The sequence below is a fragment of the Eleutherodactylus coqui genome, chromosome 9 (assembly GCF_035609145.1).
Source record: "Eleutherodactylus coqui strain aEleCoq1 chromosome 9, aEleCoq1.hap1, whole genome shotgun sequence".
NCBI classification, from domain to species: Eukaryota; Metazoa; Chordata; class Amphibia; order Anura; family Eleutherodactylidae; genus Eleutherodactylus; species Eleutherodactylus coqui.
Genome location: NC_089845.1, coordinates 132,515,104 through 132,541,649, shown reverse-complemented (window position 1 = coordinate 132,541,649; position 26,546 = coordinate 132,515,104). Strand labels below are relative to the sequence as shown.

Sequence of the window (26,546 nt, the reverse complement as noted above, 5' to 3'; positions counted from 1 at the left end):
CTCTCAATGCCCTTTGTCAAAGGAATATTCTTAATTCTTTCTGTAAAGTGCTTGTGAGGATTATTAAGAGGATGAAAAGAACGGCCATTGAGATCATATATCGTGTTCAAGGAAACACTCTGAACTTATGAAACGATTGCAGGTGCGGAATATCAGGCCGGTGATGGAGAGGCTTCACACCAGTTCAGTTGAACAAACAGTCTTTATTATACATTCAGTAAAGTATTACTATGGCAATAACATTAATCGGTATTATTTGGATACAATTAGAGATGAGCGAGCACGCTCGGATAAGCCAGTTACTCGAGCAAGCCTCGCTCTTCTCGAGTAACTGCATTCTTGTCCGAGCGTGCTCGGGGGGGGGGGGGGGGGGGGGAGTGGGGGATAGCGGGGGAGAGAGTGAGAAACATCTTTCTCTCCCCCCTGCTAACCAACCGCCACCCTCTGCTCATCCCCGCCACCCCCCTCACCCCCCCCCCGAGCTCGCTTGGACAAGAATGCAGTTACTTGAGAAGAGCGAGGCTCGCTCGAGTAACTGGCTTATCCAAGTGTGCTCGCTCATCTCTAGATACAATGCAAATAGTTTACTAACATTTGAGTAACGCTATAACTTGATCTGTACCTTGCGAACAGGCTGTCCTTAATATTGTGCACACAACATAGAATCATCGCAGTCAATAAATAGTTAACCCTGGCCAGAGGTAATTAGTTCCACAGACAATGGTTGAAAATAGGAGTTTCTCTGAAGTACCTTAAGGCCTATTTAGACACAGCGATTATCACTTAAAATTTCCTCAAAAGCCATCTTTTGAGCGATAATGGTTGTGTGTGAATGTGCCCATTTTACACTTTTCTGCCAAATGATGGATTTCACTTCTGCATGAAATCCATCGTGCCGCAGAACCGCTGATAAGACAGACCGCACGCGCACGCTGTATTCTGCCAGGGGGAGTGCTGATTACATTGTCTCAGCTGTTACCCCCGTGGCAGAACAAAGAGAATTTATTCAGAGAACGGCAGGTGGTCTGTTCTCTGAAAACAGCTCCCGATGGCTCACACGCTACTAATTGGTACTAATAGGCATTTAGTACCAATTAGTAGTTTATGCAAAATAATCCCTCAAACGCCATCTTTTGAGCGATCATCTTTGTGTGTAAATGCACCTTTAGTCTTGCAGAAAGTTTCTTCAGCCATATCAGTTAACTTAAATATGCAGTCTCTGTGCGCTAATAAATATTGTTACCGCAGTGCGCTGGGGAGGCTGTATGGTGATGAAGTCAAAATACTCCATTTTACTGGTGAAGAGCCACAAATGGTACTCTCGGTTACAAATCACTAGTGTTAAGTGAATCGAAACAATCAAACCCTGTTTCAGGTCAAGCTTTGCTAAAAGTTCGCTTTGGTGTGAATTGTAACCTTGGGTGGTTCATCTCAGCTGAACCCACTAAAAATTCTTCTTCTCCTCTTCCTTGTTCGGTTTGAACTAATTTGAACCAAACTGAGCTTTTTGCCCAAATTCAGCTAAACCGACCTTTTGAAAAGTTCTTGAATATTTGGATACTGACTTACAGTCTATCTGCTCTCGCTGGAGGTCCCTCTCTTGGTGACAGCTTACCATTTGACAAGACCTGCCAGTTATACCTAGTTCCTCAGCCAATCAATGCTCAGGTCATGTTAAGCCACAGCAACAAAATTAGAGTAAAAACAGTCATGTGACCTCTTAAGGTTCGAGAGGGAACAATATAAAGTCCGGCAATTATATAATATAATGTATTCAATCCCTTACAGTTACATGACCATATCTATTTTATTAGTCAGACTTATTAAATAATGAGGAATGAAGTAACAACAAAAAAATCCTCCACTCATACAATAGGGGCCAAAAAAATCGAAGGCATTAAATTTCCATGGTGTTGTATATATGCCATGTCATTTACATAAAGGACCATGACATGCTCACACTTCCAGGACCTGACAGTGCACTGCACGCAGCGTAGCTTCTCTCCTCCACCCATCTCCAGACACACAGCGAGGAGAGCAAGAACCACGGGAAAGGAGTGAAGCTACACTGTGTGATACAGTAAGTGTGATCACACCACAGTGCCTTTACTGCACATGAAAGTACTTAGTGGAGTAGGGGCATTGTAAGTGGGGCCAAAGGGGGTCACTATAACTAAGAAAGGACACAGAAGGGGTACTATAACTAAGAAGGGCCACAGGGGAGCAATATAACTAGGGGGCACTATAACAGAGCTCATGGAGTGGGCATTGTAACTAAGTGGAGTTACAGATGGGGCACTATTACTATGGGAGAGTTAATAGGAGTGGCATTGAGGATAGTGAAAAGATGGGGAGAGTGTGCAAAGATGAATCATGGCTGGAAAAAGTCTTCATGGCAGTGTAGGCTCAGAGAGAAGAAAAACAAACATCAGGCAACATCAGGGGCGACCAAATAACTATATATATATAAATACATAAGAGGACATTACAAGGATCTCTCCCATTATCTGTTTATACCCAGGACTGTGATGGTAACAAGAGGGCGCCCTTTACATCTAGAGGAAAGAAGGTTTCATCACCAACACAGAAGAAGGTTCTTTACTGTCTGAGGACGTGGTGATGGGAAAATCCATAGAGAAATTTAAGAGGGGTCTAGACGTCTTTTTGGAGTGCTACAGCATTAAAGGATATAGACATGAACCCCTTAAGGATATGGCCCCCCTTTTTTTTCTCCATCTTCATTTTTTCCTTCCCCCCTTTTAAAAAATCGTAAGGGTGCCTACCTACTAGTGATACGTTTTCTTGCGATGCGAGAGCGAATGAAATCACATGATTATGAAACCAATGATTTTCAATGGTTTCATACTCATTTGCGATTTTTCACTCAAGCCTCGCAGCACTAAGGAAAATCTGCGCCAGCCCCATTGAAAATATAGGGAGTACATCGAGGTATTCTGCCACAGCTGTGACAGAAGTAAGTGATGCTATCCCATTGCTTTCAATGGGACTGGCGCTGCTGCTGCCCCATTGCAAGCTATGGGTTGCAGGCAACCCCCACAGCAATGCTTTTCCAGGAAGGGCTTGAAATATAAGCCCTTCCCTGAAAATCAGCCCTAGCTGTAAAAAAAAGTTTAAACATTTTTTTTACTCACCTAGAAGAGCAGTCTAGCTCTTCTCTCTGACCCCGGCAGTTGTCTTTCTCTGATTGGCTGAGCACTGTGACCAATCAGAGGCAGCACCCAGCCGTCATTGAATGAAGGAATCCCCTGCCATAGCTGTCACAGCTATGGCAGAAGTCCATGATGTACTCCCTATGTTCTCAATAGGGCTGGCGCTGCTGTCGCCTGCCCCATTGAAGACAATGAGCAATATTGCAGACTTTTCTTAGCACTGCGAGGCTTGAGTGAGAAATCGCAAATGAGAATGAAACCATAAAATGGCATGATAACTTTATTCTATGGGTCAGTGCGTCTACTACGATATCAAACTTATATTTACACCCTTGCTGGTGACATCATCCCTCAGTACTCCTTACCCAGAAAGTCTTTACTATGTGTCCTTAGAAACTGTTGTCTAACAGCAAAAGAAAAGGAAGAAAAAAACTTGTGGAGCAGTCTGATCTGTGGGGGTAGCGTATGACAATAAAATGAGCATGAATAGAAGTTACAATGAACATCATGCTATTAAGGTATCGTCTACTTTCTGAAGTCTTTTACAGTTTATACTTTTATTTTTCAACCAGTGGAGAACAAAGAAACAACATTAAGGAAAAACATCAAGATGAAGAATCAATCATCCCGTACCACTGTCACAGCGATAACACAAAGGCTTATGATGCCAGGCAGAAAGAACAAAACATGGCCAAAAAGAAACTTTATGTCGCAGCCGCCATTTGCCTGGCGTTTATCGTGGCGGAAATTGCAGGTAACTTTAAGGCACTTTAAATTGTGTTAATTGGGTTATACTTTCTAATACTAAGATGGGTTTGATCTGGTTACCTAATTTCTAAGCAGACCGGATCACTAGAATACAAGAATGTGTCCAGAAGAAGACACCACGCTTGGGATGGACTTTGTAGCAGTCATTTGCCATAAGGGTCTATTCCTTATCTTTAATTCACAAATAATGCATTAGATCTTATTGATCGTCTCCTGTGTAGAATATAAACAATGAAGATTATGATGCAATTAAAAATGACCACACACATGTTGTGTAGGTGGAAGGGGAATCTCTGAATTATCTCCTCCGGTGAGCCAAGTACAATAATACACCGAATGGCCAACTTTTTTATAACCCCTGGACCTCTCACGATTGGAGCTTCCCTGTATGAAAATTATTCCCGTGACCCCAGAGCATAAAGCCAAGTGACAAGTTTTCCGTGGATCAGTTTCAGTGTGAATCCACATTAGAATTGGAAAATTCAGCAATCTAAGCAACATCCAACGAAGCCTGGTCATCGGTGCTTGCGTTGTGGGTGGTGGTGCGACACTGGTTCGGGATGGCGCAGATGGAGACGGAGACCAGATTAAAAAAAAATAATAATATAACTTTACTGAACTGTAAGCAATGTTTTCGCTCCATTGGAGGGTACTGGTACTTTAAACGTTGCAAGTTAACTTTAACCAGAAGTCACATTTACAATTTATAGCTGTTTCGGAATGGCTAGGCACTTGAATCTCTCTCATAAGAGTCTGACATCATAGTACTCCATACTTCATTACCGGAGGTCAGTGGCATTACACTATCATCGCGGCTTCATGTTCCAAAATACATCAAAACAGTGAACAATGAATGCAGTAAGTGACTTTTGTCAACCATAACTTCTCTTTGGTGCGTAGTGTCTCTGTACGGTGCCTTGCCACCCCGGTACAAATATATTACATGTAACATCATTTCACTTACAAACTCTGTTAACCAGCTTATTGACTCTATTTAACATACTGTAATTACCAATCATACTACTATAACCATATGTCACCATCCCCGTATAACACGGTCCCTTATGGGGAGGTACTCCCTAGTCCATGTTATTCACACAGTCATTGTTCATCAAGTGCGCACACACTGAGTTGTCGGAGGCTAGCCTCACATGTCTAGCAGCTTTGGCTATACCCTGGCTCGGGTCCATGATGCCGTTAGCATCGTCTAGGATAGAGTCCCATGTGGGTAGGGAGATTACCACTTCATCAATGCGCTGTAAGGTCCTTCGCCCTAGCAACCTCTTGTTCCAATCCACATCTGGCAGTGCCTCTTCGGCCCTCAATCATCAGGGCCCTTGTGATAGCCTTCTTGTCTTTGGCGCTACTCCCCCGGCATGGAGACAGCGCTCTAGTCACAGTTCTCAATGTCTGCTATCATGTTCTTAGCACCCCTCTCTGGCCCATCCTCACTCTCTCTTGCTGGATGCTGCCACTGTGACGCAGCTACACAAACCAATATGGCCATCGGTAGTAACATTAGAGGCCATACATAGCCCTCACACTATTCCCTACTGCGGCCGCATCTTCACAGCGCTGACACGCTAGTCGCATCAGCGCTGACATTACCGGGAGGTAGAACCACTTTGTCCACAGCCAGGGCCAAGATTTCACTGTCAACCTTGTGGGGTTTTCTTGTGCAGCCAGGTGGAGAGCATACCGAGCATGGTGTGATGGGGAGAAAGCATCCAGCAGAAGGGCATCCTGTGGACATAAGCAACTTGTTGATAGGAGTCAGAGGAGGAATCAAGAATCATTCTGATGAACAGGTGCTGCACAGTCAAGCAAATTTCAGCATGGTGCTCCAAACAAGGATAGATCATAATAATAATAATAATAATCTTTATTTGTATAGCGCCAACTTATTCCACAGCGCTTTCAGGCATGGATAAATGCAAAACAATACAACAATTACAATATAAGGTACATTGGGTTAGACACAAATGGGTTGAGGGTGGTACAGGAGGTGCAGGGGGTGGGGAACACAGGCAATAGGAAATTTTATGTACAGATCATTTATCAGAAGGCAAACAGGGTGGAGCACCATAGGGAGGGGCGGGGGACTAGGTCAGGAGATTTGGTATGCTTCCCTGAAGAGGTGTGTTTTTAAGGCACGTCTGAAATTTCGTGCATCGGGAATTGTCCGGATGCCTTGGGGTAGAGCATTCCAGAGGATGGGTGCTGCTCTGGTGAAGTCTTGTAGGCGAGCATGAGAGGTTCGTATTACAGGGGTGTTTAGTCTGAGTGTGTTAGCCGATCGGAGTGAGCGGGCTGGGTGGTGTACTGACAGTAGGGAGGCGATGTATGGTGGCGCAGCGCCATGCAGAGCTTTGTGAGTGAGGTAGAGGAGTTTAAATTTAGTTCTGCAGTGGATGGGCAGCCAATGCAGCGACTGGCATAATACAGAGGCGTCTGAGTAACGACTGGATAGAAAAATGAGCCTAGCTGCTGCATTTAGTATGGATTGGAGTGGAGCGAGTCTAGTGCGGGGGAGGCCAATGAGTAGCGAGTTGCAGTAGTCAAGCCGGGAGTGGATGAGCGCCACCACGAGCGTCTTTAGCGTGTCCGTGGTTAGGAACGGACGTATTTTAGCAATATTTCTGAGGTGCATGTGGCATGTTTGGGCCAGAGATTGGATATGGGGGGCAAAGGAGAGGTCAGAGTCCAGTGTGACCCCAAGGCATCGGGCATGCCGTCGGGGGGTTATGATGGTGCCAGACACTGGAATGGAGATGTTGAGGGGAGGTCGGTTAGAAGGTGGAAAGACAAGGAGGTCAGTTTTAGAGAGGTTTAGTTTGAGAAAAAGGGAGGACATAGTGTTAGAGACAGCGGACAGACAGTCGGTGATATTTTGGAGGAATGGTCCAGAGATCTCACGAGAGGAGGTGTATAGTTGGGTGTCGTCAGCATAGAGATGGTATTGGAGGCCGAATCTGTGGATTGTTTGTCCAATTGGGGCAGTATAGATAGAGAAAAGAAGGGGACCAAGGACCGAGCCCTGGGGTACCCCGACAGCGAGAGGAAGTGGAGCAGAGATAGAACCAGCAAAGGAAACACTGAAAGAGTGGTCAGAGAGGTAGGAGGAGAACCAGGAGAGAGCAGTATCCTTTAGACCAATAGAGTGGAGCATAGTGAGAAGGAGATTATGGTCGACAGTGTCAAATGCAGCAGACAGGCCAAGGAGGATTAGTAGAGAGTAATCACCTCTCGACTTTGCAGTCATCAGGTCATTTGTTACTTTTGTAAGGGCAGTTTCGGTCGAGTGTAGAGAGCGGAAACCAGACTGGAGGGGGTCGAGGAGTGAGTTGTCAGAGAGAAAGCGAGTAAGCCGGGAGTAGATCATCAATAGTTCCCAGAAACCGTCTGTTTTGACATGACATGGACACGATTCGCCATAACCAGAGTTTCTCTTGCAGAGCAGCTATTAGTTTTGGTCATGAAGGGGGTCCCAAGTAGAGGACTCTGCTCTATAGCATACATATGCACTAATGGGACATATAAACAGGGGTTCTCTTCTTGACGCAACACCTTTTATAAAGATAATGGTTGGCTCTTATGGGCCTATGGGCTTGTTCTGGCACTGACTTTAGGGCAGTGCTTGAGGTCCCATGGCCAGAACAGGCCCATAGTGCCTTAGTCATATGTATTATAGTTCAGTGTGAATAAAATAGACATTAAATAAATGCTGTTAACCTCTCTGAGACGTAATATAACGAATATAGTTGATAAGGGGTCCATGGCCATTATTATCCTGGGGCCACTCTCACTCTGTCCCTGAGTATGAATCACATTCTTCTTGCTTAATCACAAAGTTTTGTTTGCTTGCCTCTGTTTCAGGGGGTTACATTGCAGGAAGTCTGGCTGTTGTAGCCGATGCCGCGCACCTTTTTGTGGATCTTTCTAGTTTCCTAATAAGTCTCTGCTCCCTGTGGTTGTCATCAAAGCCAGCAACAAGAAGACTTACCTATGGCTGGTACAGAGCAGGTAACAGATTGTACTCAGTTTCCAGGTGAACATTAAAGGGGTTATGTCAGATTTAGAGATGAGCGAGCATACTCGCTAAGGACAAATACTCGAGTGAGTATTGTGCTTTTCGAGTACCTGCCCGCTCGTGAGAAATGATTCGGGTGACGGCGGGGGTGAGCGCTGCGTTGCGGGAGTGAGGAGAAGGCAGCGGGGGGGAGAGAGAGAGATCCCCGCTGGCACCCAAATCTTTTCTCACGAGCCGGTAGGTATTAGAAAAGGACAATACTCACTCAAGTATTTGTCCTTAGCGAGTATGCTCGCTCATCTCTAGTCAGATTAGAAAAACATAGTTACTCTCTTCCAGAAACAGCCCCACTCTTGTCCATGGGTTGTGTGCGCTACTGCAGCTGATGCTCATTTGTTTGAATGGGGCTATGCTGCATGCAGTACCAGGATAGACTCTGCTTTTGTAAGAAAGCAGCCATGTTTTTCTAATCTGAAAAACCCTTTAAACAAATGTCTTAAAGGGGATGTCTCGTGATCATGAAAATAGTGATATGGACACGAAGGAGAGTCATCTGCTTAGAACTCTAACCTTTGAGACAGTTTGTCTCGTGCTATGCCTGTTTCACATGGATGGCCACTGTAAGAGAAATGCCTGGCTTCTCCTAGCAAAATCAGGTTTGTCAGGCGCGTTGAGAGCTGGGCCATCAAGTGAGTACTACATTGGTCACATTTTTAAATGCGTCATCTCTGACGCAGGAGGTATATTTATAGTATAGTTATATCCTGGGTGTGCAGGGTATGCAGGATCCGGAGGCTGTTAACCCTTTAAATGCCCAAATGGACCTCCCTGTAATGACATCACCAGCTTGTCAGGACCTTCTCAAAACCCCCAGTACTACCATATATGTCTGTCTATTTACACAGGACTGTACCCTTTCTTTAATACAATGCCTTCAGAAATACCATATACTTCAGTACTGAAGTATTGCAATATATTTTATACGCAATCAGACAATCACAAATTCAAGCCCCATGGAGATAATAAAAAATAAATAAATAAATAAAAAGAAATAAAGAAAAAGTGTATTATTGTAAAAATAAAGGATTCTAAAAGTTAAAAAACCCTTTTCCTGTATTTCTAATTAATGCTGAATAACTTGGCGCTATACAAATAAAGATTATTATTATTATTATGGAAGAAAAAAATGTGATACTCCATAAAAATCTGATTTATTAGAATAATACATTAATTTATGCCACTCGGAGAACGGTATCAGAAAAAATACTCAACGCCAGAATCATATTTTTTTTTCTCACTGTCTTCAAGAAAACATGAACTCCAAAGTGGTACCAAGAGTAACGAGAGATTTTCCTGCAATAAACGAGTCATCACTAGAGATGAGCGAGCACCAAAATGCTCGGGTGCTCGTTACTCGAGTCGAACTTTCAGTGATGCTTGAGAGTTCGTTTTGAGTAACGAACCCCATTGAAGTCAATGGGCAACTCGAAGTGATGGGAACGACACAGAAACGGATAGGGCAGGCGAGGGGCTACATGTTGGGCTGCATCTCAAGTTCCCAGGTCCCACTATTAAGCCACAATAGTGGCAAGAGTGAGACCCCCCCCCGCACTGTCAGCATAAAGATCGTTCTCCTCTGCCACAGCTGTAACAGAGTTACAGAACGTCGTTCTGTTAACTCTGTTACAGAGTTAACAGAACGATGTTAGCCCATTGAATTCAATGGAGCCGGCAATACAGCTGGCTCCATTGAAAGCAATGGGCTGCCCGCGATCACGGGATAAATTGTCGGGAAGGGCTTAACCCCTTAGTGACCAAGCCTGTTTGCGCCTTAATGACCAGGCCAAATTTTGCAAATCTGACATGTGTCACTTTAACATGGAAAAACACCAGAAAGGTTTTGCATATCCAAGCGATTCTGACATTGTTTTTTCGCCACATGTTGTGCTTCATTTAGGCGGAAAAAATAGACCGATAGAAATTGTGTTTATTTATTAAAAGCGCCAAAATTGGGAAAATTTTGAAAAAATCGTCATTTTTTCACATTTCCAACTGCAATATCTTAAATATGTGCAAACATAATATAGAAATTTTTGCTAAGATTTATATTTCCACCCGTTTACTTTATTTTGGGCGCACATTGGAAAAACTTTCGTTTTTTTTTTAACTATTTAGGAGACGTACAAATTTAACATTACTTTTTAGCATTTTGAGGAACACTTTGTTTTCCTATACCAAGCCGAGATTGGAAAGGCTCATGAGTGTCAGAATAATAGATACCCCCCCAAATGACCTCATTTTAAAAACTACACCCCTTAATGTATTCACTGAGGGGTGTCATGAGTATTTTGACCCCACAGTTTTTTTTCAGGAATTAATTCAATTTAGAGGAGAAAAAGTAAAATTTCATATTTTTGCAAATCTGTCATTTTAAAGACATATTTTTTTCCTATAGTTTACATGAAAATCAGGATTTACACCCCAAAATGGATACCCCTATTTCTCCCGTGTTCAGAAATATACCCATTGTGGCCCTATTGTTATATCTGAGTCCACAACGGGGCCCAAAATGAAAGGAGTAGTCAGTGTCTTTCAAAACAGAAATTTTGCTTGAAGTCCTTTTAGGCCCCATAGCACACATGTAGAGTTCTTGAGCGCCCAAAACCATAGAAAACCCCCACAAATGACCCCATTTTGAAAACTAGACCCCTTAAGGAATTTATCTAGGGGTGTACTGCATATTTTGACCCCACAGTTTTTGAATGAATTCAAACCAAGCAAAAGGAAAAAATTGTGATTTTCGTTTTTTTGGCAATTCTGTCATTTTAAAAACAGCTTTTTTTGTACAGCACACATATGAAGGAAGACTTGCACCCAAAAATGGATACCCCTGTTTGTCCCGTGTTCAGAGACATACCCATTGTGGCCCTAATCTTATGTCTGGATACACAACGGAGCCCAAAATGAAAGGAGCGACCGGTGGCTTTCGGAACACAAATTTTGCTTGAAGTCCTTTTAGGCCCCATTGCCCACTTGTAGAGTTCTTGAGCGCCCAAAACCATAGAGAACCCCCACAAATGACCCCATTTTGAAAACTAGACTCCTTAACGAATTTATCTAGGGGTGTACTGCGCATTTTGACCCCACAGTTTTTGAATAAATTCAAACAAAGCAAAAGGAAAAAATTTGGATTTTTGTTTTTTTGGCAATTCTGTCATTTTAAAAACAGCTTTTTTTGTACAGCACACATATGAAGGAAGACTTACACCCCAAAATGGATACCCCTGTTTGTGCTGTTTTCAGAAATATACCCATTGTGGCCCTAATCTTATGTCCGCATGCACAACGGGGCCCAAAATAAAAGGAGTAATCGGTGGCTTTCAGAACATAGATTTTGCTTGAAGTCCTTTTAGGCCCCATTGCCCACTTGTAGAGTTCTTGAGCGCCCAAAACCATATAGAACCCCCACAAATGACCCCATTTTGAAAACTAGACCCCTTAACGAATTTATCTAGGGATGTACTGCATATTTTGACCCCACAGTTTTTGAATAAATTCAAACAAAGCAAAAGGAAAAAAATTGGATTTTCATTTTTTGGGCTATTGTGTCAATTTAAAAACAGTTTTTTTTGTACAGCACACATATAAATGAAGGCTTTCACCCCAAAATGGATACCCCTGTTTGTCCCGTGTTCAGAAACATACCCATTGTGGCCCTAATAGACTTACAGGACCCATGGCTAGGCCTACAATGAAAGGAATACCCGTTGGATTTCAGGGTACCACTGAATAAATTTCAGGCCCCATTGCCCACTTATAGAGCCATTGAGCGGCCAAAACTATAAAGAACCCCCTCAAATGACCCCATTTTGAAAACTAGACCCCTTAACGAATTCATCTAGGGGTGTACTGCGTATTTTGACCCCACAGTATTTGAATGAATCTAAGCAAAGCAGAAGGAAAAAGTTACGATTTTCAATTTTTTTGGCAATTTTTTCAATTTAAAAACAGTTTTTTTGTACAGTGCACATAGGAATGAAGACGTTCACCCCAAAATGGATACCCCCGTTTGTCCCGAGTTCAGAAACATACCCATTGTGGCCCTAATCTACTTACAGGACGCATGGCAAGGCCTATAAAGGACGGAACACCTGTTGGATTTTAGGGCACAACTGAATAAATTCCAGGCCCCATTGCTTATTTGTACAGAATAAAGATTGACTCCCTAAAAATTCCCCCCCTCCCCCTCCACGCCCTTTTTGGCGTTCGCAAATCTTAGATAAAAGTTAAAATGTGAACTGTGTAGTATTTCCGAAGACAAGGGTAATTACGGAGGCTGGTTGGAATGGGCCCATGGGGCAATAAAACCGGGTATCCCCCCCCCCCTCCTCTCATGCTTTTTGGGGGTATTTCATGACCTCAGTGGCGGGTATGGGGTGTAAAAAGTGGCGTTCCGTGAGTCTCCGTAAGCTTGATGAGGTGCGGCGGTCTCACACAGAAGGCGCTCAACAAGGTGCTCCTGGAACTGCAGGAAAGCGAGCGTTCCCGGGGCTTCTTGTAAAATACGTATCACAGGTAGCGGTCTGAATAACGCCGGGCTCACGCGGGTGCAGGCGGAATCCGCTTGCGGAGGCCCACAGCGGATCCCATCTGTGAGCCCGGCTGTGACCCTGCGTACGGCTGCGTAATGTACTGCGCATAACTGCCTACTCACACAGGCGGTCATGCACAGTACACCTTTGTTTGTATTTCCCGCACCATCGCTTAGCGATGACGCGGGTACCCGCAGCCCGTATACAATGTAGTTGCGTATGGGCAGCGGGTATATCCGCGACCATGGAGCACAATGGGCTCTATGTTGCCGATATCCGCAGTAAAATAGAACCTGCTGCGTTCTCTTTTCTGCGAGTGGATTACGCAATTCTGACCCGCTAATGTGAGCGGAATTGTGTAATCCAATGATCTGCGTATTACCACGGATCAGACGCATGCGGAATCCGTCATTCCTATCCGGTCATGTGAGACCGGCCTAAGGTAGATCGCTACCTTTTTATCACGTGACCGGGGACCGCTCAACGAGGCCCCTGGTCACTGCTCCAGGCTCTCTGTGACCGTTGGTCGCTGGGAGCAAGGAGATTTTAAGTTTCCTGGGCTCCCTGACTCCTGCGCATGTGTCCGGCTTTTTGCCGGCAATCGCATGTGCAGAATCCTGGAAGGTCCACGGAGGAAGATCGCGTCGGGATTCAAATACGCAGGCCTCCGGTAAAAAGATTCATCTCCTCTCACCGATCGCATCAGTGAGGGGAGATGAAACTTCAAATTTTTTTTTTTACTTTTACGTGATCGCCATTATTGGATAATGGCGAACACGTGACCAGGAACCGCTCACCGCGGACCCCCATTAAATCTCCATGCTCTTGGCTACGTTTTGTAGCCAGGAGCAGGGAGAATTTAAATTATCCTGGCAATCCACAGCTTTTGCGCATGCGCCCGCCATTTTGGCGACGGGCGCATGTGCAGAAGCTGTGGTAAGGTCCGCGGATAAATCTGGGGGCCTTAGGTACGTACTTTCATCCTCCCTCACGGATATGATCCATGAGGGGAGATGAAACGTACGCTTTTTAAACTTTTAAAAACTTTTTTTTACTTTTTTTTTTTTTAACTTTTTTACACTTTTTTTTCACTTTACATGATCACTGTCATCCATTGGATGACAGTGATCATGTCCCCGGTATAATCTCTCTGCTCCTAGCTACACATGGCAGCCAGAAGCAGAGGGATTTTAAATTCCCCGGGGCTCGAGCCCGTCTGTGCACGCGCCCGATGTCAATCATCGGGCGCGCATGCGCAGACGGGGATTCGGGTCCCGGGACATCGGGACACCGCTGAGGACTGGGGGTGAGTATTTTCACCTCCCCTCATGGATCCGATCCATGAGGGGAGGTGAAACTGACTTTTTTAAAACTTTTTTTTAACTTTTTCGCGATCGCCGCTAACCATTGGATAACGGCGATCGCGGTACCGGGGACCGCTCACCGCAGTCCCCGCTGACATCTCCTGCCTCCCGGCTACCTACAGGAGCCGGGAGCCAGGAGATTTTAAATCTCCCGCGCCGCCGGGCCTTCTGCGCATGCGGCTGACGTAATGCCGCCTGGCGCGCATGCGCAGAAGACCGGCTTCGGGCCCCGGAGCGGCAGGAGAGCGGGGAGCAGCGTGCCAGACCTCGGTGAGTAATTTCAGCTGCTCCGATGGATCCGATCCATCAGAGCAGCTGAATCTTTAACTTTTATGTACTTTTATTTACTTTTTTTGCGATCGGCGCTATCCATTGCATAGCGCCGATCGCAATGCCGGGGGGGGCTCCGAACAGCCCGGGATGACAGCTCCATGCTGTCAGCTACCTGCGGACACCGACAGCATGGAGCTGTCACGTCCACAGCCCGAGGGGCACTATTCTCTGCAGGAAGCATGTTTTTACGTCCTCAGAGAATAGAGCCCACTTCGGGAGGACGTAAAAACACTATGGGCTGGTCGTTAAGGGGTTAAATATATAAGCCCTTCCCTGCAATTCATCCAGAAATGTGTAAAAAAAATAATATATATATACTCACCTTGTCCCGGCAGAACGATGTTAGCCCATTGAATTTAATGGAGTCGGCAATACAGCCGGCTCCATTGAAAGCAATGGGCTGCCGGCGATCACGGGATGAATTGTCGGGAAGGGCTTAAATATATAAGCCCTTCCCTGCAATTCATCCAGAAATGTGTAAAAATAAAAAAATATATATATATACTCACCTGGTCCCGGCAGACGGAGTTCAGCGCGGCTGGCGGCAGTCCTCCTGAACTGCTCTGAACAGATGGGTCCCTGCGCTGAGCCAATGAGAGGCAGCAGTCACTCACCCATTCATGAATTCATGAATGGGTGTGTGAGTGAGATCTGCCTCTGATTGGTCAGGCTGTGACCAATTAGAGGCAGCTCATTCAGCAGGCGAGGATTTTAAATCCCTGGCTGCTGAATACTACTCACAGCTGTTCAGAGCAGTTCAGGAGGACTGCCGCCGGCCGCGCTGAACTCCGTCTGTCGGGACCAGGTGAGTATGTATTTTTATTTTTATTTTTACACATTTCTGGATGAATTGCAGGGAAGGGCTTATATATTTAAGCCCTTCCCGACAATTCATCCCGCGATCGCCGGCAGCCCATTGCTTTTAATGGAGCCGGCTGTATTGCCGGCTCCATTGAATTCAATGGGCTAACATCGTTTTGCCGGGACAAGGTGAGTATATTTTTTTTATTTTTACACATTTCTGGATGAATTGCAGGGAAGGGCTTATATATTGAAGCCCTTCCCGACAATTCATCCCGCGATCGCCGGCAGCCCATTGCTTTCAATGGAGCCGGCTGTATTGCCGGCTCCATTGAATTCAATGGTCAGTGCTCGTTTAATCGAGACGAGTACCGCGTGGTGCTCGTCTCGAGTAACAAGCATCTCGAGCACCCTAATACTCGAACAAGCATCAAGCTCGGACGAGTATGCTCGCTCATCTCTAGTCATCACACAATCCCATGGACGAAAATTCATGGAAGTCAGAAGATAGCGACAAAAAAATATATTTAAAAAAAAATTTTTTTTTTAAAGTAGTACAGCAAAAAAAAAGTACAGAAAAATAAAAAAGTTCAACCAAAAATTGAATAAAAAAGGGGGCGCATCCCTAAGGGGTTAACATTCTAACTTACCTTCTAGTGTTACATGTAAATAATATATATCTCTAGAAATGTTAGTAAATTCCCAATTGGACCTTAGCTTTTAGGAATATGTGGATGTCCGAAGCCAAGCGAGCAGGTTTTCTCTGTTGGACAGTGTAAAAAGTTGTTTTCCAGCCTACATAACATGCACGTTTATTGGAGCTGTTTACCCAGAAAGCATTTTGTTTTTCTATCTCTTTAGAAATTGTTGGTGCCTTGTTATCCATGATCACCATATGGGTGGTGACGGGAGTGCTGGTCTATCTGGCATGTGAGCGGATCCTCCATCCTGATTACACCATTGATGGTGCTGTTATGCTCATGACATCTGCCTGTGCATTGGGTGCCAATATAGTGTGAGTTCTGTTATTATGTTACAGATCGGTTGGTTCTTTTTACCGCTGTGTATGCAAAAATAATCATCAAAAACAAATGTCACAAAAGTGAGATTTTTACCTACATCACTTTGCAGCACCAAAACCAAAGCCCAGAGATAACCAAATTCTATCTCCCCCCAGTCCTTAAGGGTATGTTCACATATTGAGATTTTTCACTATGGGCTTTGCTTTGAGTCCATGCTGTGGCTTTGCTGGGGTCTATGGAAGCTGCAACCACCGCACATATTCTTGTTAAGTGGGGCCGGCCCCAGCTCAGAGTAGGGGCAGATATGAACTATTCTGCAGTTCTGCTGCAGCTGCACCTAAGGACATTTGAACAGAGAGACTGTACTGTAAGGAACATGGCACAAACCCCCGAGAGCCATTCACAACAGTGGGACAACTAATAGTGCCGAGACTCGAATATTTCACAAGGGCAAATAGAAAACACTCTTGGAAGAGAAAGAGTGTAACCCCTTAGGGGAAAATGGCTAGTGTGCTCTGATATTTGTATTTCCTTGAGACTGCAACAGTAGACTCATAGAATGGTAGTGTTGGAAGGGACCTCCAGAGTCATCTGGTCCAACCCCCTGCTCAGTGCAGGATTCAGTAGATTCCCAACTAGAGATGAGCTAACGTACTCTGTTCGGGTGTTTTTGAACTCGAGCACCGCTTTTTCCGAGTAACTCACTACTCGGACGAAAAGATTCGGGGGGCGCCGGGTAGGAGTGGGGAACAGGGGGGAGCTCTCTCTCTCCCCTCCCCCACTCCCCTCTGAAACCCCCTGCTCACCCCCGCCGCCCCCCAAATCTTTTCGTCCGAGCAGTGAGTTACTCGGAAAAAGCGGTGCTCGAGTTCAAAAACACCCGAACCGAGTAGGTTCGCTCATCTCTATTCCCAACCTTTTTTAACCTTGGAGCACCCCTGGGAAAAAAAATGTCATCGCAGGGCGCCTTACTAAAAGGGGGTGTGATTAGAGGCATGGCTAGGCATGTAGCTTATCATGACGTATGATTTTTCCTCCAGTATTTTAGTAGCCCCTATAGTAATAGCGCCCCCTCTCAGTGGCTCTAGTAGTATGCCCTCATCAGGAATAATGCTCTCCCTTATTGTCCAATCATTAACAATGCTACCCTTTGTTCCCCCTGTCAGTAGTAATAATCCCCCCCTCTTTGCCCCGTCATTAGTAATGCTCCCCCTTGTTGCCCTATCAGTAATAATGCTGCTCCTTGTAGCCCTCTATTAGTAAAAATAGTCCCTCTAACTTGTTGTTCCCATCAATGGGGAAAATTGGCTTTTGACAAATGGCTTTTTTCAGCCTAACATACTATGTTATGGTAACCATGTCTAATGGAGACAAAAGTTTGTACCTTTGGTCTCTGTTTGACTCACTATAGTCATTGGTCCCAATTTGCATTCCATTTTTGGCTCTTCACATGGGACTACAGGATGGACAGACCGAGCGTGGCTCGACATGCACTCTGAACACAGTCTTATAAATCTTTATCAATGTACAGACAATAGGGAAATATATAGTACCGATGATTAAAAAAATACTGTAGAAATGAAATCTTCTGACTTGCAGTCACATGTTCAGATCAATTTTCCAAATTGTCTAGAAAACTTTTTCTTCTAATCTTGACATGCGGCTCCAAGTTTTTTGCTTATTTCTGCTTCTCCTTGTTATGCCTTGACAGCTTGGCTTTGGTCCTGCATAATACAGGACATGGTCACAGTCACTCAGGAGGTCAACACCAACATATGGCACCTGATTACAAGCCACAGACTAATGCCAGTATACGTGCCGCCTTCATCCATGTCATAGGAGACCTGTTTCAGAGCATCAGTGTGCTCATTAGCGCACTCATCATATACTTCAAGGTCAGTGTATAATAGCTCATGATTAACAGAAATGACTTCAACATCCTCTATGCTTCAGTAGTATGCCTACTCTCTGTAACCAGCGGTCATCCATATACCTACATATTTCTATGCACTTATTCTTCTTGTAATATCATTTTGCATTGAGAGTTGACTATTTGAGTAAATATACATATGCGTTACATCATCCCAAAATGACATACAACTGTCTACATTGGAGCTCAATGGAAGTGGCGGGTTAAATATCCTTGCCTTTTTGTTAAAGGGTGGCTCTGCTGAATTTGCACCTGTAGACATGTTATCTCATGTCACTGCAAACTCTTGCAGATTCCTGAATGTGTCTAATCTAAGGCCATTGTATAGTAATAATCTAGGAATGCAGAGGGTGACGGCCCCAAATCATCCTAGCCCTGTAAATTCTTCTGTTGTATAGTAATTCCCCCTGGATCCTTCCTGTTGATGATGTAAGGCTACTGTCAATCCATCATCTCTGCTCCTTCCTTCAGGGGGCTGGAGTTTGCCTATTACCTGTGACATGCAGTATGCAGTCAGCAGTCTCTTCTGGGCCTTAGGACGGATTTCTGCATTGTGAGACGCACAAATCTCGCACAACTATGAACCCAATTCTTTTGAATGGGGTCATACACATGAGGATTTTTTTCCCTATCTTTGGGCGTGCCCTCACATCGCTTCGCCCATTGACTTCAATGGGGATGGCGGCAGCAACGCAACGTGTGCTAGGTGCACGCAAGTAGGATACGAGGTCTCCACATTGCAGCGGAGGATTGCTACTTCCCAAAAATGATTCGAGGCAGTTTTAATATAAAAATGCGTCACATCCATGGGGAAACCGCATGTTGAGAAGCACAATATCGGACCGTGATTCACGGCCTAATATCGCACTCGCCCCATGTGAAGTTAGCCTTAGAGTCCTTTTACATGGGATGACAGTCATCTCAATAGGTATTAGCCCAGTGCTTACTCACAGGAGTGATAATCGCTCAGTGAATGGAGGTGGAGAACGCTAGAGAGTAACGCTACATTCATATCGGTGACTGCGATATCAGGCCAAGAAATGCTGGCCGATATTGGTCTTGCCAACGTGCGTTGTTCATGCCAATGCGAGGCATCTTTTATTCAAAAATGGCTCACATCACTTCTTTGAAATTGCGATCATCAGGTGCATGTTTCACTTGTGTTGAAAAAATTTGCAAGCATTTCCCATTGATTTCAATGGGAAACATCACATCACACTCGCATGCACGTTACATGGCATGTGATTGCCATGCAACATTTTTTAAGGTCCCATTGAAAACATTGGATGTGGCGTTCCGTGTGTGTGAATAAGTCCATTCAAAAAAATATGCACAAGTTTTGTGTGAATCGCATTGCATAAACTTCGTGCTGAGAGCTGTGACCAATCAGAGGCAGCGCTCAGCCATTAAATGACAGCTGAGCCATTAAATAACAGCTGAGCACTGCCTGTGATTGGTCCCTGTGCTCAGCCAGTCAGAGGCAGCGCTCAGCCATTCATTGAATTCACAGTGCTGACACAGTGTTCAGTGATAAGGGGACTCCACGCAGCGATAAAGAAATCCTCTGCAACAGCTGTGGCACAGGAGCATGATCTTCTCTGTATGTTGTCAATGGGGCCATTGCTGCTGCCGACGTCCCCATTGACAACAAGGTGAAAGCCCTGGATGTGACAGCATCCAGGGGTTTCACATCCAAGGAAAAAATTCTTACCTGATTCCAAATCTGGGGAACAGAATAAATCCCTGGATCAACAACTCTTCTGAAGTAATTAGTGACTCTAACATGTAATATTGTAACTATCTCTACAAAAAAATGAAAAGTTATGACTTTTTGAATTAGGTAGGAAAAAACAAAAATATCTGTGTCCTTCAGGGGCTGACCAATAAATAATAATTATCACCGTTTACATTTCCACACGATAGGTGATAAATTTATTATTGCTGAAAGTCCAAATGCTGCAACCCCCACGGATCATGAGAACGGGGGGTCCGATTTCCCTGTGTGAATGGAGCAGTGATCTCATCAGAATGATGTGTGTGAATAAAGTTTTAAATAACTGTAAGATGATGATAATAATGATTATAACAATATTGTTAATAAATTTAATATTCCAGCCACAGTATAAGATAGCCGATCCAATTTGCACATTTATCTTCTCCATTTTTGTGCTGGCCACCACCATTGCCATTCTACGAGACGTTCTACTTGTGTTAATGGAAGGTAAGTGATAGTGTTTTTATCTTAATGTGCTTTCTATATTTAGGAAACTATAAACCAAACTTGAGGCATAAAGATTTAACTACCTACATTGTCCCTTATGTATGAAAATATCACCAAGGCTGCAATTTTCTGAGGTTTGCTTCTCTGAGGCCAGGGCTTGGTCAGAGCTGGTCACATGCCATGGCATGGCACATACACGTACCAGCGATAACCTGGAAGTAAGGAGGAGCAGTCTAGAGCAACTTTGAGAGTTTAACAGATGAATGTAGATATATTTGTTACCAACAGAAAAGAGGGCATGACTGCTTCTTACTGATTCTGCTGAAGTGGTGAGAATCGGTGTTGGGGGGGGGGGGGGGACCTCTCTCAGCTTGCTGGACAGCGGGCAGCTGGGGCCCCCTTAAATAATGGATATCACAGGGAGAGGGAGACAAGTCACTGCCAGACATCTCTGCCCTTTACCAGACATTTGCCCTTGGACACAGTCCAGTGACCTCCATATAGATCCAGCATAAATTGTTAGCGTTGGCCAACATTTACCTAATAGTAGATTGTCTATAGTAGACATCTCCTTTAATAGTCAGACCATTGACTTAGCCAAGAATATGGCTGCACATACAAGTTCACATGATGATAGCTTAAAGGGGTTATGCAAGCAGGGGAAATATCTGCTCCAGTGGTGTTGTAACTTTCACTACCAGCCTTGTTCTGACCCCAGGTCATATGGTATGGTCTTTCCATTGCTCATAATGTTATTGCAGAAGGTTGGCTATTCGACTCATTTCTATAGCCCCTTTCTCTGTCATGGCCAATGATGTCAGAACAGGCCAAAGGACTGAAAGAATTCCCCTCCCTGGACAATCCCTTTAAGCTACCATAATGCTAAGTTGCAGGTATGATGCAGAGACAAAGAAGAAGTCTGGATTTCATATTGAAATAAGCTGAACAATCAGCCCCCTATGATGACATCACAGGCAACAGAAAGTCCATACCACATGATTCAGTGTTGTAAGCAGTGTCGAGGTGCCGACAATGGTGGAGTGGGTAAATATTTCCCCTCCCTGGACAACTTCTTTAATCATTCTAGCAGATTATGTAGTTGCCATGGGGCCTTTGGAAAGAAAGGGCTGAACTCTGTTGATTGAGAACCCAAGCCCTTCTTCAAAAGAAGTGGTCGAAGAGTCATAGAGGGGGAAACAAATACCCTTCCATCCTGGGTTGCAAAATCCAACACTGTAATGGGGGAAGGTTTTGATCTTTGCTATGGGGTCCCCTCTGTATCTTAGTGATGTTTTCAAAGTTAGTTGTTATTCCCTTCTTATAATCTGAAGGCATATCACTAGGATTTTCCAACACTTTATGATAGATGGGAATCAAATCTTTGGGACCACCACCAACAGTAAGAATTAAGGTGATGCAGTACTGGTGTATTGCTGTGTCCACTACTAAATTTACTCTACACAGTGGTGTTTCAGGTTCCTGGCTGTACAGGAAACCCCAGCTGGACCCATCCACTAGAATGGAGCCACACCAGTTGTGTGCACAGCAGGTGGCAGAGGCACCACTGCATGTAGCTCTGTGTCCCCTTCTAAGGAGAAGTTAGGAGGGGACGCAGCACTACATTCACTCACAGAATTGGTGAGATCGAACCCCCCATCAATCATAAAGTGATGGCTATCACGTTTTAAGATCGGAATACTCCTTTAAACTACATGCACACTAAACGATCACTGCATTAGTAACAGCAGGCATTGTGATTCAGTACTATGTACTGGCCACATCACGATCTGCTCTCAGATAGTATGCTAACCTCTCCTCTTTGCAGCAGAAGGCAACATTTACCAGTCCTGGGTAAACATAAGGACTTGAGTGCTGCCTGGAAGTGTTATACCATTTTTTCTGAGACAGTCACACTTGTTGGCTTTTCTTGAACCACAGTATCAAAACTGTGCCAAGACTGGATGAACCATGAACAGAAGACCCCACACAGCATGTGTGGTTGATCCTACAGGCAAGCGTCAGATGGTATGCCTAGTATCTCAGCAATGACGTGCCATAGTGGACCAACTGATGCAGCAGTAGAATTGTGAAAGTTAGACAAATTTTCACAATGGCCTTGTGTCATACTTTGTATTAACTGGGGCTTAATTACTAAAGTCTGACAAGGATGCCCCTGATGACCAAATGTCATCAACAACAATACCTCGCATGGGTCCAGGAAACATATGAATAGACTTTGGACAAATGGCAGAAGGTGGTCAAGAAAGACAGGTCCCATTTCTTGTTGAACCATATGGATTTCCAGGTCTGCATTTGGCGTAAGCAACATGAAGCCAGTTCCCCTGGGTGCACCATTGGGGGGTACCAGGTGGTGCTGGCAGTGTCATGGTCTGAAGTGCAGTTTCCTGGCATGATCTAGAATAGTTGGTCATCCAGCCACAATCCTTGAATAGTGAACACTATATGGACCTGTTAGCCAACCATCTCTACTCATATCTTCCGGAAATCTTTCCCAACCATAGTGCCATATTTCGGCAGACAATGATCCATGTCTTTGGGCTTGGATCACTAGAAAGTAGTTGGAGGAACACAACAATGAATTCTCCACACTGCCTTGGCCCCCAAACTCACTACACTGTAACCCCATTGAACATCTTTGTGATATGCTCAAAAGTGCTGTGACATCTGCTCCCTCTTATCCACAAAATATGTGCCAACTGATAGCTTCTGCAGTGGGCACGGGTGGACTATGTGGAATCTATTCCCCAATGTCTGAAACCCGTGATCCCTCAAAAAGGTTGCCTACCTGTTATTGAGTAGGTTTTCCTAGTGTAGTGATCGATCAGTGTATAAGAAGTAACATAAAGGGTAGATCAGGTAAATGTGCTATTTGACCCTGTGACTTGCATGCTGTTTGCTACATTTACCTGGTAGAACCTTTTATGAACAGGTAGCTGATATTAAGCTCCATGACCGACCCATTAAACATGTTATTATCACTAAGTATCTTACAGGACATCATTTTGCCCTACAGGAGTCCCACGAGGGATTAATTACAGTGTTGTAAAGCAGAGTATTCTTGCAGTGAATGGGGTTAAATCAGTACACAGCCTACATCTCTTGGCGTTAACAATGAACCAAGTCATCCTTTCAGTTCATGTTGCCACAGGTCAGTAAATGTATGTGTGTCTGGAACAAAAGTTCAATTGTTGGGCAATAAAGCCATTTTTGTGCTTTTATTACGATGCTTTACCTGTCATTCAAGCCTACAACAGTTTTCATCACAATGTGCTTTACTGCTGAGGCTGGCTGCTCCGCTATGGGATTTTTCTTTTCACTATACAATGGCTTAGGTTCTGAGTGACCTGTCTGCCACTGCAAAATGTCTGTAGCTGGCAAGTCATCGCTCATATAGACTGTACATAAGAGGCTTTATGGAGTCTGAAAAGCCAACTTCTACAGCAGTATCCTGCAATGCAACTGGAAAGTATACTCTACAAGAGTGTTCAAGGAATAGCACCGGAGTTCACTGTTATATCCAATATTTATATAGAGGGGTTGTCTGGGATTAGAAAAAAAGGTGTGTGGGTTTTTTTTGTTTTTTTTTTACCAGAAACTGCGCTATTCTTGTTTATAGGCTAGGCCTGGTATTGCAGTTTTTCCCAGTTTCTTTCTTAAAATCCAGGATTATTAATATTACAGTAGTTCTAGTACCACATTTTTCATCCATTGACCTCCGTTGCTGTCATCAATCATCTAAGGCCTCATGTCCACGGGCAAATTATGAATTAAATTCTGGAGCGTTTTTCCTGCACGCAGATCCGCGCCCCATAGGGATGCATTAGACACCCGCAGGTAGTTAAATACCTGCTGATGTCATTTTTCCCTGCAGGTGCAGGTCCCGCGTGCAGGAAAAAATCTGGACATGTTCGATTTAGGTGCGGGTTTCCCGCGGGGACCGCTCCCGCAGGCTTCTATTGAAGCCTAAGGAAGCCGTCCGGATCCGCGGGAGACCCGCACCAGAATATAGCTCACCTGCTCCGGACAGTACGGGTCTTCCCTTCTTCGCGGACGGATCTTCTTTTTTCGGCCCAGTGGATGTGCCCGGCGCATGCGCGCGGCACGCAGCCGGCGTGCCAAGCACATCCGCCGGGCCGAAGAAAAAAGATCTGGCCGCGACGGAGAGAAGACCAGGCCGCGAAGAAGGGAAGTTCTGGAGCATGCGGAGAGGTGAGTAATTCTTATTTTCAGCCCTCATGTCCGTGGGGCAGGAGGGACCCGCTACGGATTCTCCATGGAGAATCCGTAGCGGGCCTGATTTTCCCCGTGGACATGAGGCCTAAGAGTTCTCTCTATTAAAGGAGTTGTCAGAGTAAGGTAAACCCCTGTCACCCAGTCCCCCATGGTATAAAATATTAAATGGGCAGTTAATCACCCCGCCACACTTCCCGTTCATCCTCCACCGCCGTCTCCAGTCTATGTTGTCTGTTTACAGACAGCTGTGACATCCTGTAAACCTACTGTAGCAGCCAATGACAGCACTCAGCCATGATCACTGAGCACTGTCATTGGCTGCTGTAGCTTGTTGGGTTCAGCCTGCAGAGTGACGTCACAGGGAGACTGGAGCTGGCGATGAAGGACAAACAGGGGAGGGGGGAGAGAAGAGTAACTGCTCATTTGTTATATTATATGATGGGTTTTCCCTTAACTTGGATAACTTCTTTAACCTTTACTTAGAACTCTACGTTGTGCAGTTCCTCTATTTGTATTCTTGGTAATGTAAGAATAAATTTACAACTGGGCTTTATCATTCCCCTTCTCAATGGGATGTGTCTCTCCACACTCTGATACTGCCAAATTAGTGCTGAGAGCATCAGAGTGTTAAGGGACGCATCCTATTGTGAAGGAAAAACATACATTTGTCAGTTTTTTCATACATTTCTAGGAAGAAAAATACAGAAACAGCACAGTGAAAATTACAAAAAATCATACTACAGAATTGCTAAAAAAAGACAGATGCGCTTTAAAGAGAACCTGTTGTGAAGATACATTGTCTATATTAATTATTATATTAATAAAGACAAAAGTTTAATGCGCTAATCAAAATACTATAAAGTGGGTGCAATTCTACCCACTAAGCAGCCACCAAAATGCACATGATGCCTACCAGTGGTGTTGATTGGCTGAGAAGGATCATATGACTCCATGATTCTTCTCAGTCAATCATTAGCACTGACAAAGATCATATGATATCGACTATAACCCCAACAAGCTAAAAAAAACTTGTTATTGTGCCCACTAACATACCTCCATTAAGGTCCATTTAGACACAAAGATGGTCGCCTGATTGCTCAAAAGATGGCTTTTGAACGATCATTTTGCATAAAACTGCTACTTAGTACTAATGCCTATTAGTACCAATTAATAGTGTGTGAGCCACCGGGAGCTGTATTATGGGAACAGACCACAGGCTGTTCGCTCAATACATCCCCTTTGTTCCGCCACGCTGATTACAGCTGAAACAATGTAATCAGCTGTTATCAGCTCTACCTGGGCAGAACACAGCGTGCAGTCCGTCTTATCAGCTGTTCTGCTGCACAAAGTATTTCAAGCCGAACTGAAATCCATCGTTCGGCAGAAAACTGAAAAATGGGCACATTTACACGCAACGATTATTGCTCAAAAGATAGCTTTTGAGCGATAATCATTGTGTCTAAATGGGCCTTTAGGGTTTTAGCATATCGTTAACTTAATAGGTCCCTCATAGTGACAGATTTCCCCTCTTAAGCTCTATTTACCCTATCTTTTGTTAATCTTTACTATTTATCACTTTTTAAGATGTCTCGGAAGAGTCTATGAGAATTTTAAAGGATGTTACCAGGAACATGTTTGACAACTTCCCTTTCCATTCAGTCACCATTCAAGTTGAACCATTCGAAGAACAGAATCCGGAGTGCATGTTTTGCTATGAGCCAGATGAATAAGTGGTGTCCTCTGTAGCCTCAGCCGCTATGACCCTAATGCTAGAAGATCAGGATTTTGCCAAGTGATCTTACAATAAATAATACACAGGAAATGGAAATTGGCGGCTGTCCACATTACAACCAATTTTCCTCTTGTGTCTCGCACCATATATAAATGGTCAGACGTTTTGAAATGTACCAGTAACCATGAACTGAATGCTAATATACTGAAGAAAAAAAGGAACTTCATGTCTCCTACTTGGATTTAGGAGATTCCTGAAATTCATGCAGTTACCTTCTACCACCAGAAACACCTAACCATATGTAATATCAGACAATTAACATGGACTCC

At 44.3% G+C, this 26,546-nt stretch overlaps 1 protein-coding gene across 1 annotated transcript; it reads left to right on the top strand.

The window, feature by feature from the left end:
• The first annotated feature begins 3,668 nt into the window (after positions 1-3,668).
• On the top strand, positions 3,669-26,215 carry SLC30A8 (solute carrier family 30 member 8). Its single transcript, XM_066578881.1, has 8 exons — positions 3,669-3,688; positions 3,743-3,924; positions 7,815-7,961; positions 15,920-16,073; positions 17,792-17,975; positions 20,126-20,231; positions 23,266-23,400; positions 26,070-26,215. Exons 1-8 carry the CDS (start codon positions 3,669-3,671, stop codon positions 26,213-26,215), a joined length of 1,074 nt encoding a protein of 357 aa, XP_066434978.1.
• The last annotated feature ends 331 nt before the right edge of the window (positions 26,216-26,546 follow it).